The sequence below is a fragment of the Metopolophium dirhodum genome, chromosome 1, assembly GCF_019925205.1.
Source record: "Metopolophium dirhodum isolate CAU chromosome 1, ASM1992520v1, whole genome shotgun sequence".
NCBI classification, from domain to species: Eukaryota; Metazoa; Arthropoda; class Insecta; order Hemiptera; family Aphididae; genus Metopolophium; species Metopolophium dirhodum.
The window spans coordinates 74516191-74529908 of NC_083560.1; the positions used below are offsets into that span (position 1 = coordinate 74516191).

The following is a 13718-nucleotide window of genomic DNA, read 5'->3' on the forward strand; positions in this document are numbered from 1 at the left end:
ATAAAATTTTGAAAATAATTTGACTCTTTTTGAGCTGTTTACGGACATTGTCAGTTTTCAATTTTTTTAGTTTTTTTTCCTATAAATATCAATACAATTTTATTTGTAAGGTAAAAAAGCGTGGAAATTTAATATAAGGCTCCTGATATATTGTTCTAATAGCAGTTGAAAAACATTAAAAATACATAGGCACAATTTTTTTTTATAAGCATTTGAAGTTCAAATTTTGACAAAATTTATCAAATTTATAATTTAATAATTAATTTGTAGTTAAAAATGTATAAAATGTTCAACTTTTATAGCTAAGGATTGAAAATTTAAAACAAGGCTCCGCGTAAATAGGTTATGTATAAATTACTTTATTCACAATAATATCATCAAATATACTTGGTAATATCATAGGTTGACTGACCGTTTTCGCTCAGAATCATTTTTCTTATACAATGATATTATATCATTGAATTCAAATTTAACACCATCCATTACAGTGACCCACTTGTAGTAACCTACTGTACAGCAGAGCGACATCCACTTACCCTCCTTTTTATTTTTTATACTGAAAATAAAAAATTTATAGAAAAATGTTGACTATAAAAGTATTTATTTAAGGCATGTCGTTTATTTTTAATAATTTTTTGAAATCTCATTATTTTTGTTAAGTAAAGTTGATCAAATCGTAAAAAAAAATTTAAATTCAAAAAGTATAAACGTTTGAATGAAAAAATGTATGAGAATTTTTAATTTTTTTTTTTATTTAAATAAGGCTTCAACTCCTGAGGTTATTAGCCTGTAAAAATTACAAAACATTATTAATTGAGTATTGGTCTTACAACTATGGGGATACATTGTGTTTGACAATAGAGGGAGTTTGTAGGATATATGTACATTTAATTATTTAATTATTAATAATTTTTCTAAATTAGTTTTGCTAAGCCTATGTTTTTGAAAAAGTTGTATATATTTTTGGTGTTCTTTTCACCAAGTGCCTGTTGCATTGTTGATGGGTTAACGAGAATTTGTCTGGAGTTGATGAATTTGGGGCATTCGAGTGTGACGTGTTTGATTGGCAGCGCTTTGTCACAGAGTTCACAGGTCGGGCTGTCTTCTTTTGTTATGAGATGCAAGTGTTTTAGACGGGAGTCTCCAAACCGAGTTCTTGTGGTAACTACTTCTTCGTGCATGGATGAGGGTGGAGGAGTTTTCCATGGGTCGATTGATGTTTTAATTTCTTTTAGTTTATTTGTGTTTGAAGTCTTCTCCCACGAGTCTTGCCAGAGACTTTTAGTTAGCTTATTTATTTTTATGAGTGCGTCTTGGAATGTTATTTAATTTATTAATACCGAGCTGGGTGATAATATTGCTTCGTTGGCCGCCTTGTCAGCTAGTTCGTTGCCATTTATGTCAGTGTGAGAGGGGATCCATAGAAATTTTTTTCCTTAAGTTTGATAACTTTTCTTGGATGGATTGAATTATTTAATTTTTGGGGTAAGGATTTTCAAGGGCTAGGAGAGCACTAAGAGAGTCACTAATTATAAGTATTTCTTCGGACACTAAGATCATCGCATGTGAGTTTGCATTTTGGATGGCTTGACTTTCAGCAGAAAAAATGCTGGTTTCATGAGGAGGTTTGAACATTGAAGTTTTGTTATTTTCTATGAATGCGAATCCGGTTCCATTGTGGGGATTTAGAGGCGTCCGTAAAGATTTTTGTGTGGTGAGGGTATTTTTTTCAATTATTTCTGAAAAGTTATTTCTTATAGTTGAGGTTAAGGAGATTTTTTTGTTGAATTCGTGTAGTTGGGTATTGAGCTTAATATTCCACATCCACGGAGGGGAAGACGGGAAGATAATTTTGTTAAACGTAATTGGTTTTAACTTCATTATATCTGCTATGATCATATACGTGTCATCGATAGTGCGAGGTGTGTTTGGACTGTTACGTATATTCAGAGGTCTTCTGATTGGAATTTGAGTTTTGTTATTTGAGAATTTAGTTACAAATTTTAGTGTTTCTTTAATCATTCTAAATTCAAGTGGTAGTTCTCCAGCGTTGCACATAATACTTGCTGTTGGGCTTGTGCGGAAGGCACCTGTGGCTAGTCTAATGCCTTGATTGTCTATAGGATTTAGTATATTAAGAATTTTGTTTTTGGCTGTATTATAGATGACTGCACCGTATTCTATTTTTGCTAGTATAATTGCTTTATATATAGTAATGAGGCTATTTTTGTCAGAGCCCCAGGAGTGGTGAGATAAGGTTTTCATAATTTTCATGTTATTGTTTGCATTTATTTTGAGATTTTTTAGGTGAGGGATCCAATTTAATTTGTGGTCAAAAGTCATATCTAGTATTTTTATTTTATCTGTATATGATATAATGATGTGGAATAGATTTTCATCACGCTTTTTATGAAAGATGATACTTTGGGTTTTGGCTGGTAAGAAATTGAAACCAGTTGTGGTTGACCACTTGAGGAGTTCATCCAAGGCTTGCTGGATGAGTTCGACTGTTGTTTTTATGTTCACGCCACTACAAAAAATGTTACAATCATCCGTAAAGATGGTATACCTTATAGGGGGAAGGAGATTGTCAAATATATTATTTATCGCGATTGAGAAAAGGGTGTCGCAGGTGACTGAGTTCTGGGGTACTCCATTTTCAGTGGCATGAGTGGTCGATAGTGTTTCACCAATTATTGTTTGAAATGATCTGTCCTGTAAGAAATTAGTGATGAATGTAATCATGTTTCCTGAGATGTTTCATTCACGTAGGATAAGGATGACTCATTGTCTCTAAACCATATCATATGTTTTTGTTAAGTCGAGCGCTACGAGGATTGTGTGTTGGTTTACTTTGGCTGCGTTACATATATGGGAGTGAATATTGGATAAAGTATTGAGTAAGGAGTGATTTTTCCGAAATCCACATTGTTCTTTATTGAATTTATTGGAGACTTCTAAGTGCCACATGAATCTTGAGTTAATTATTTTTTCAAGTACTTTGCATAGTGTGCTTATTAAAGAGATGGGACGTTAGTTTTCTACGTGAAATTTGTTTTATCTGGTTTGGGTATTGGGATAATAATTGCTTTGCGCCATTGGTTGGGGAAAAATCCGTAATCCCATATTATGTTGTAGACTAGAAGAAGGTTTTGTTGAGCGAAGGAGGACAGATGATGAGAAATATGTAAGGGATGTCGTCAGGGCCTGGGCTTTTGCTTTTACACTTCAGGAGTGCCTGGATAAGTTCATCTATACTGATAATGGAGTTGTATGAGTCTTCACTGTGCTGTGGTAGTCTGTCTGTGAGATATGTGTTCTCGACTTCACTTTTGTGTTTTAGGAAGGATTCCGTATGATTTTGGTTACTGTTGTTTGTCTGAAATAGATCGGGCGATGTTCAGGTTAGTTTTGATATATTCATCTTTGTATTTCATGATATTGGGTATCGAGTTGAATTTGTTTCCTTTAAATGTTTTTATTATGTTCCACATAGTAGTAGCTGAGGTTTGTTGGTTGATTGTAGAGATGAATGCTTTCCAGGCTACGCATTTGCTATGTGATCTGACAAAGATTTTGTTTTTTTAAAACGGTTTAATTTTTTTTTGTAATTTTTAATAGCTTCATTGCATTCGGGGTTCCACCACGGTGCTGTCTTGGTGGCTTTAGAACGGGAAGACTTTCCTATGGACATATTTGCCGCGTTTACAATAATTTCGTTAGGGGAGGCCACTATGGAGTCAATTTCGTTTTGGTCTATTTCTAATTCGTCAGAATTCTTTTTGGTCCAGTCTTGATTTTCTAAGTGGTGATCAACCGACTCAATGAAGAGATTCCAGTTGGCTTTGGTAAGTTTCCATCGCTTAATTGGTTCATCTGGTGTAGATAGGTTGAAAATGTTGAGGTGGATTGGCCAATGGTCACTTCCGTTATATTCAGTTAGTACTTTTCAGTCTAATTCAGGGGCGATATTGGTGCTGGATATTGTTAGATCTATGGCTGATAAAGAACTGTTTGTGGAGTTGTGTCTTGTTGGGTCACCGTTGTTTAAAAGTATTAGTGAAGGATTCTCTAATAATTTTTCTATCGTTTTCCCACGGCTGTCAGTGTGTGATGATCCCCATAAGATGTTTCTGCTGTTGAAGTCACTCAGAATTTAGAAAGGTTTGGGGAGTTGTATTATTATTGAGTTTAGATCAAGGAGAGAAAGAGGTATGCTATCGGGGATATAAATAGTGCATATAGTTATTGTTGTCTTGAGAATGACCTGAATTGCTATTACTTCAAAGTAGAGTTGACATATATTTCCTTGCCGTTAATATTGTTTTTGATGTATGTTGCAACTCCGCCGCTGGCTCTGACTGCATCGGGGCGATTTTTGTTATATAATCCGGTGTATCCGTTGATGTTGCCTATTTGGAGGTTTTTGAAATTTGTTTCTTTTAAACAGATAATGTCTGGATTTCGTTCATATTTAATACGGTTTATATCTGTGTTGTGTTTGTATAAACCGTTACAATTCCATTGGATTAATGAACTCATACTCGGAGATAAGGATTAGTAGAGATTAAGGGGAAGAGTGAGAGAGAGAGTAGAGATGAAGAAAGTTAGTAGCGAATGGAGGATGAGATAGTGAGAGAGGCTATGACAATTGGGAGAGGGATGAATCCGTTTGGTTTTCATCGAGGGGGATGATTTGGAAAATTGATTTTTATTTATAGCTAGGCATTTGTTAAAATCTAAATATTTTTAAAAAAGTTATAACTTTTCAAATTAACGAGTCTTAGGTACTTAAAATAATTTTGATATTTTTAAAAATCATAAAAAATAATCTAATTGACTCAGACAAATGTTTCTACACTTAAAATATTTCTTAAAATTTAATTTAAAAATTGGCAATTCTTTGACATTCATATGAATTCTTCAAAATAAAAAAATAATAAAAATAAAATATTGTACGTGTAATGAAAAATGCAATAAATTATATTATAATATATATAAAAAAATTAAATATTAAATTAATATCAACATTATTATTATTAGAACAAAAGTTATTTAATTTGTGACGTCTTTCTGTTATACCTTATTTACTGAGAGTAACAATAGTAACTATGTAGGTTAGGTTAGGTTGACCTATGAAATATATTTTGTTTTTGAACAGCACGTTTTCATTTTCCACTACCCGGGTAAGTGAACCACTGTGTTTCATCGACGATGCTTTTAAAAAATTAAAATTTACGATTCAATATTTCAGGGACATATATTACACTATACTTTGATCGTCAATTTGTGGATCACTCAAAAATATCACCAAACCTTTTACAAAATGTGCACTGAATTAATTTTCATGTTAATATACTAAAACACAATTCGGCAAAATTATTGATATTTTGATTAGCTTTTAATAATACCTATTAATTTATAAATGTATTATTTTTTTATAATAAACCAAAACATTCATCGCTCCGTTCAGACACTAACACTATGAAACGTTAAAATCACTTCCAGGTGTAACGCTTTTCTTTTATATTTTTCCTGACTATTTTGAAAACTACTCAAAAATTATACTTTTGTCTTTACCGATGTACCGACTAGATCCAATTTTCTACCGGAAACTACCTTTTTATTTTGATGAACCAAGCATATTTCTCTCATAAAAAAGTGTACACAAATACAAATAATAATATTTATAATATTTATAAATACAAAATTGTTACATATCGCTGTAAGATCTATTTAGATTGGTTGCTCATCAACTGCAGAGGATCTATAAAATCTGTTTAAAAATCAATATATTTGTGCACGTTAATGAATAATATTATTATGTGGGAGACCCTAATCGATGGTCAGAGACAGAGTGATAAATTCTGAAAAATAATTTTTTTGTACGAATGAGTATGGCTAGCCAAACACGGTGTGATTACCATCATGGTAGATAAACGCGAAAACGTGCTCGTAAATTTAATGTTGATTTGTTCATACCTCTGCCGGAAACGAATAACCGTTGATCGAGTGCTCGAAGTCGTTTTCGTCTTGCTGACCTTAGTGTATGTGTGTCTTGTAAAATATTTTAATGTATTTTTTTTGTCTACATTTATACTAATAAGATAATTTTTGTGACAAGATTTTCTATTTTATTATTATAAACAAATTTTTTTCGAAGAGGAATTGATAATTTTTCTAAATAGGCTTTTATTTTTATATTCTTTTAGTTATATTCAAAACCCCGGCCGCGGGCGGCATTTTTCTTCGGGCAAGTCACGGTGTCCGGAAAGAAGTACCACCATCCCCTACCCGGGCATGGCAGACACATACAGGTGCCCAACAAAAAATCTGCCAATCCAAAAACACACGTGTTTTCTAAACCTACAATTTCCTCCCCTACAAAGAAAAGGGACAATTACTGAATTATTTCTGCGTATATTTATAGCACGTTCAAATACTTTAGTTGTTCAATAAATATCAATCAGTGAGGTATACAATGTAATCGCCAAGATGCCAATACTTGAAAATTAAAATTAAAAATTAAAAAAATGGTAAGAAAATGTGTTTATGACTGACGGAAATATTATATATATATATATATATAATTCCTTTTTTAATATTTAATTGAATGTGTAATTCAAATTTTTTTTTTTTAGAATTAAATTTAATAAACGCTTTTTTGGCGTCTTAAAATGCTTTCTTATGGATTTATTTTGGTACAAAATCCGAGACCTACGTATCAGTTGCATCTAGATTAATTTGGTAATTTTCTATACATTATCTATACCTCTGCCGGAAACGAATAACCGTTGATCGAGTGTTCGGAGCCCATTTCGTCCTGCTGACCGTAGTGTATATGTATCTCGTAAACTTGATATTTGTACGACAGCGGTCCTCCGGTGATGTTAATGTGATTCTTGGTTCCGTTCTCTAGATAGAACATAACGCTGTGACCGGTGTTGCATATCATACCGTCCACCTGTAACGATACAAAATAACAATAATATGATAAATAATAGTCTTAGCACACTGGATACGTGATAATATACGGAGCCATGTAATCTATCTAACTAATCAATGTTTGATAGTATAAAGCACACCGATCAATTGACGTAGAGAAACACAACTTGATTCAATCATCCGCTAGTAATGAATGGAAATATTTTTAAATTGTTAATTGATTGCAGGCCAACTATTAGAACACGTTTAATAATAACAAACGTTGAACAAATAATATTTAAGTATAAAGAAAAATTCACTAAAAATAGTCAAAGGCTATAATTACATTTCGCCAATATGAATATCATACCTACTATATAGAACAATACGACGCATAATACATTTATCAGTTTATCACCAATTAGTATTTATCGAGAATACTATTGTGACCTGATGGTGCAAAGATTATACTTATATTGCGTAACCTACAACAACGCACATTAGGTATACCTATGACACAGGATATAACGAAATGAGTCCACATCGACAAGACTGGAGATCGTTTCAATTTTTTTCGAATTTTGATTAAACTGAGTAAATTGTCTGCATATCATTAGGTTGTATAAATATTACCAATCGATATTTTTTTTGTTTAAATGTCAAAATTCTAAATATTTAAAAGCATTTCAGTAGGTATAAGTACCTAGGTCGTGTTATGTTGGTCCTTAACGTTAAATCATTTTGAAATGTACCGTATCGAATAAATTATGAGATATAGGGTTTTAAATGATTGATTGTCTCGTATAATGAAATAAAATATTATTTTTATTCTAGTTTTAAAGTTTATTTAGTATTTTTATAATTATAATGTCAACAAATTAATAACTATTTATATTTATATGGGAACCCTTGAAAAGTTTTCCGCTTATTACAGAAAAGTTACAAAAGTGTCACTTAAGCTAAATGGACTTTTTTACAATGAGTCATAAACTGTAATTGCAGTAATAGTTGCTCAAATTGAGCACGAAAAGCTTTGTTAAAATGTATACACGAAATGGTTTAATATGACGTGTAATATTGATGAGTCTCTAACACAACCGTAATTGTAGAATATAATATTAGGTATATGAGAATTGTCGAACTGCACAGTTAAATTATAAACTCTTTTGTAAAACAAAATCATCAGTCAACAATGCGTAAATATACCGACGATCGATGTACTCGTTGTCACGATGACGCGTATAATGAAGTAAAAAATAATGATCATTGATCAGCCACATGTTTTGAGTGTAGCATTGTAGCCATTACAATAACAATAATAGCATGTATATTAAGTTGGTGATAAAATGTTGGGTTAATGACGTAAGACTGTGGGGGCTGGTCGGTGATTGATTTACTGAGATTTACTTTTCAACAAAAAATTAACATCCATTTAATGTTCACTACGGCGTAGTGTTTCTCAACCTAGGGGTTGCCAACCTATTTTTTAGGGTCGTGAATTAATTAAAATTTAACGTTTAATACGTTTTTTTAATTAAAAATGAACAACACAAAACCTAAATGTATGAAAATGTAATATTAAATGTTGGCAAACTCAAAAGCTATTGGCAACCTTGAAAACCATAAAATTGTACCTATCTATCTTTTTTTCTTTGTACAACATATGTTAACGAAACAACCAAGTTTACTCAGGTAATAAATTATTATGTGTTTTTTGTATTTATTTTACACTTGTTTTATAGACGTTATTACAATTTACAATACGTCAATTCATAATAAGCTCAATATCTTTGTATTCCCTTTATAGCTTATACAATATTATATTATTATTGTATTTAAAAGTCAATACGGTTTAATAATAATAAATTATATATTTTGTTGAAAGTTACTACACACAAGTTTATTTTGTACTCATATGTTGACATAAGAAAATAATATATAGGTACAAGTTTAGAATATTTCTCGAGTTTTTTTTTTCAAAATTTCCTGAAATCTATCTGCAGCTGTATTACGGTCTAAAAGTGTTTCTTCAGTGACTATTCTGACGTGTTCTGCTGCTAAACTATTACTTTATTATAAATAAACGCTAACTCACCCGTTGCCTGTCCACATGTAGCTCAGTCAAGTTAGGATCGTAGAGCAATTTTTCCGGGTCCAAGTTCACGGGCGACTGTCGTCGTCCCTTGTTGCAAAGGCTCCACTCAGGGTTTATCAGGCCCCAGAACGCTGGACCTGAAAAACACACATTTATTGCATTAAACGTGTTTGGTTATTATATTAGATACCCATAGAGTTTTGAAATATTTTATTTATGTGAAAAAAAAAATTATGTACTAAAGCTTATAGCTATAAATGTACAACAAGAGAACATTTTTAATGTTGGATTGTTGTATTGAATACTTATAAATAGCTAATAAATAATATCCAACAGAGACCCAATATTGATAAGACAGGGATAAATTAACTGATAATATAATACAATGTATACCTAATATAATATATAACCACTAATATAATAATTCGTAAACCTTGGTTGATAAGTCATTCATTATCGATATTGTCTGTGTTTAATAACTAATTATCATTTATTATCTATTATAATCCATAAATATCCAATACTTTAAAAAAAAAATAAATATTTTTCATATTGTAATTGAAAAATGTCAAATGAAATGTTCCTAATTCAGAACCCTATCTATACACTTGAAAACTTTGCTATTTTGCACATGAAACTGATTATGCAATTTGAGGACCGAACATATAAGTGTACGACCTACACTGTAGGTACATCATTAACCCTAGCGTAAGTATATAACTTCCACTAAACAAAGTGGTTCTCCTGTCGACCCATCCTGTAGGTCTATTTTCCTCTAACTCGTAAGACGTAATACGTCTTTGTATTTTTAAGCGGGATAATTAGTTTTAGTTTCAAAATGAATCCTCAGCGCATACATATTATTATGCAACTACAGGTACTCGGAAACGATTTAGAATACACTGAACAGTGGGTGTACCTCAAATGTACCATTACGACATTTGCGAGATTTTTCCTATACCTAGGTAGGTACTTCCGAAAAAACACAACCACGCACGATCATTATATAAATGGGTATTTTAATTTATATGTAACGTGGGACGGATGGAAATATTTTTGAAATAATTTCAATTATTAATAGTGGCCCAATCCCAGAAAAAATCAAATTGCATGTTACATAATTTACCTTATAATTTATATTATGGTTATTTTAGAGTAAGTTTTATTATCGTAATCATATAGTTTAGATAAATAAAATAATTATTAACCATGAAATATTTTAATATACTTAAACTTTCGTTTTAACAATAATTAATATAATATCTACACCACGTATTATGAGGGTTTTGTATACGATTTTAAACCATTCGGTAAAAAGTTAATTGAAACAATAGGAAATTCAGGCATATATAAATTTTAAATTAATAATATACAAACGTTTTATGATCAAACTTTAATCAATATTGTAAATACATTCAGAAATATTACAAAATTTCATCACCAAATAATAAAATTAAAATAAATGATTGTATCATTGGAGTTTTATTAAAAATAAAAATCTGGATGAACTATCCATACAATTATTCACTAAAAATACAATAATATTGCACTTTAAACGAACAATAAGTTTAACCGAGTGAAAAAACGGGAAACTCGCTCCGTCATTTTAGTTAGGTGAGGCTGGGCTACATTTGAAGAACCTATAGATATTGTGTAGGTCAATGTATAATGACAGTGTAAAAGATTCTGTGTGAAAGATACGAGTTGATCAGAAGTATCTATTTCTAATGATAGTTTATTTATAACTTTATAAGGTACCTATTTTCAAAACGTGTTTAATTGAACCGAATTTTTCTAAAAATATTGCATATGTTAGCGGTATACCAATAATATCGGATATATTTATAATATTATATTATTATTATTTCATTTTTTTTTTTTTTGTGTATTATGTCACTATTGCAGAATGTCGAGAATAATAAATACATTCGTGATACAAATTTAGATTTATAACATCGTTTGATTAAAATGATTAAAATCATTCTAAATATTTTTGAAAATTACGTTGCGTGATAGTAAGTGTGGACAGAAAATAATAACAATATGCGTGATGGCAAAAAGGCGGAAAGTTTAAAACGTCTGATAGAAATATACTCAAAAGGAATTAATAGTTACGGCAGCGATATTATTATATTTTCCAAAAACAACGACCACGCGTCGGACCCTTAAAATTCTGTCACACCACCCACACACACACTCTTCTCATCCGATATAACGACCTAATCCCGCGGGACCGCTCACCCCTTGGCGAGTTGCAATTCTCGGGTTGCAGTTCCCCTACGGGAGAACGTCCAAAAACGAGACGTAATAATAATAATAATAATAATAACAATAATAATACAACACCCACGCATGCCGCGTTATAATACAATAATAATAATATGTACCACACCCACTCATGGTGCATTCCATTAAAATAATAAGTCGTAGGCGGTGAGTGCTGTCGGTGGTTCGAAATCTGTCAGGTGTGTCGTCGTGAATCGTTCTCGAAACGTTACGCGCCGCGCTTTTCCGGCTGGACCTTGGTGTAGGTCAGGGGTAGTGTGCGGGAAATTAGTGTGACGGTTGAATGAAAACAAAAAAACAAAAAAAACCAAACAAAAACGTCGACGATCCCCGGATTAGGCACGTCTATATCATATAAACGCTACACGTATGCATTATATATTATTTGTTTATAATACCGTCGTTGCAGTGGGATTAACCAGCCAGCCAGCCGCAGGCTATATATAATAATATACATAGGTATATACCATATACCGTGTACATTTGACTCTGCGCGGGTCGGTAGTGCGACACGTATTTTACTGCGTACACGAATTAAATAAACTCTAGTCATTTCGACCGGAGCTTAATCGGTTCGAACACGCCGCCCGCGGGTATAAATACCTATTATTATTTTTCTACACTAGCTTTGTTCGTTTGCAATCGTTGTCAAAATATGATAACCCAACCTAACCTAACTAGAACTAGAACGTCTTACGTGTAAATTTAATACGATTTTGAATATAGTGGTATTTATTTTTCCCGAATATTATATATAAGACGATTTCCAAGAGTTTTCAAAAGCGTCGAGAAAAAAAAAATAAATTAAAGAAAAATGAAGATGTTAACGCAAATCTAGTTTTTGACAGTAATTGTAGATACTTTAAATTTTCACCAAATGTTTAAATTCAAATTTTTTATACGTTGTTCAATGTTTAAAATATTTTGACTCTTTTTGAGCTATTTGTAGGAATAAGAAAATTTCTATTTTATTAATTTTATTTCCAAATTATTGACGATAAAAATTTTTCCTTTGGTCAAAATACTTGAAAATGTAATACACGCTCCTCGTAAGATGTTGTTAATGGAAATAAAACATTTTTTTTTTATTAAAACCTCTACCCAATTAGTTTTTTTATGTTGCGTTTCAAATATTTTGAGTTATATACTAATAAAAATGTTTCTACTAATGTCTTAGATTTGTAAATTTAATACAAAATGCCATGTTATTTTTCCTCCTTATAAAAAAAAAAAGTACATTGGAAAGTAAAAATAATTTTTTGAGCGTTTCAGAATGTTTATTTCATAATTTTCCATACATGATAAAATTTTCAAAATATTTTGACTCCATGCGAGTATACGACCATACTTAAACACATTTTTAATTTTTAATTTTATTTTTTTATAAATTTCAATACAGTTTTGGATAAAAAGTTTGAAAATGTAATAACAAGTTCCTCATACCTGGTTATAAAAACAGTTAAATAATATTAAAGATATAATATAGGCACGATTTTTTGTATATGGATTTAAAGTATAAATGTTTTGAAAATTCACTATTGCCCCTTCAGTTAAATATTTGAGAAGGCAGTTCCCCTGTTACCTTTTTCACCTTACGGCTATGATGATTATAATGTAATAACTTACCTTACCTAACCATGCCTATACTACGTATTAATGATGTATACATTTCATTTGAATTCGAATAATATGTTATTTATTTTTCCTATTTCGATTTTTTTTTTTAATATCTGTATTTATATTACCTGTGTCAATTGTCACTATTGTTAGATTAGATTATTTTCAGCCGATCTTTAATCGTGTTCAGCTTGTGTCGTAGTTTAGGCGAATATTTATATTATAACTACAATTTTTGTATCTCACAGTGTTATAAGAACTACATATTATATTAATTTACCCGTTGCATATACAACCATGCATGTACAATATAGAGGTATATAAAGAATTGCATACCTATAAGCAACAATCACCGTTTTCATACCACGACAGGAGTGGGAGGTTAGGGTCACTAAACTTAAATATCATACATCTCCTTAATCGCTATAATATATAATACTCCTCGAGAGATGCAGATGATAAAAGAAACGAAGTCGCAAAGGTACCGTTTTGCGACTGTACCTACACATAAATGTTAGTCAGTGCACGTTTTATATTATATTCTATTCATTAATGATATTTAACAAGCATATATATACCTCTGTTTATATTCCTAAAAGTGAACCTTTGAAGAAGAAGAAATATATACTTCTATAGAAGCAAATGTATTCCAGTTAAATATAGCAAAGCAGAGATTATAAACCGTAGTTTCCACTAACGAACTTTTATACAAAATGCATATTCTTTGTTGAAATCAATGAAATCAATATTTGTCTCGTTCGGAATAAAAGAAAATTTAAATAAGAAAAAACAGTTC

At 31.1% G+C, this 13718-nt stretch overlaps 1 protein-coding gene across 2 annotated transcripts in view; it reads right to left on the reverse strand.

Moving 5' to 3' along the window:
* The window catches only part of LOC132935438 (carbonic anhydrase-related protein 10), a 283615-nt gene that overhangs the window by 64448 nt on the left and 205449 nt on the right, over nucleotides 1-13718 (reverse strand). For both annotated transcript variants that reach the window (XM_061001986.1, XM_061001984.1), the window contains exons 4-5: nucleotides 9020-9156; nucleotides 6773-6964 (exon numbers count right to left, since the gene is read on the reverse strand). In XM_061001986.1, the coding sequence (XP_060857969.1) occupies nucleotides 6773-6964; nucleotides 9020-9156 (329 nt within the window). The remainder of the gene's footprint in view (nucleotides 1-6772; nucleotides 6965-9019; nucleotides 9157-13718) is intronic.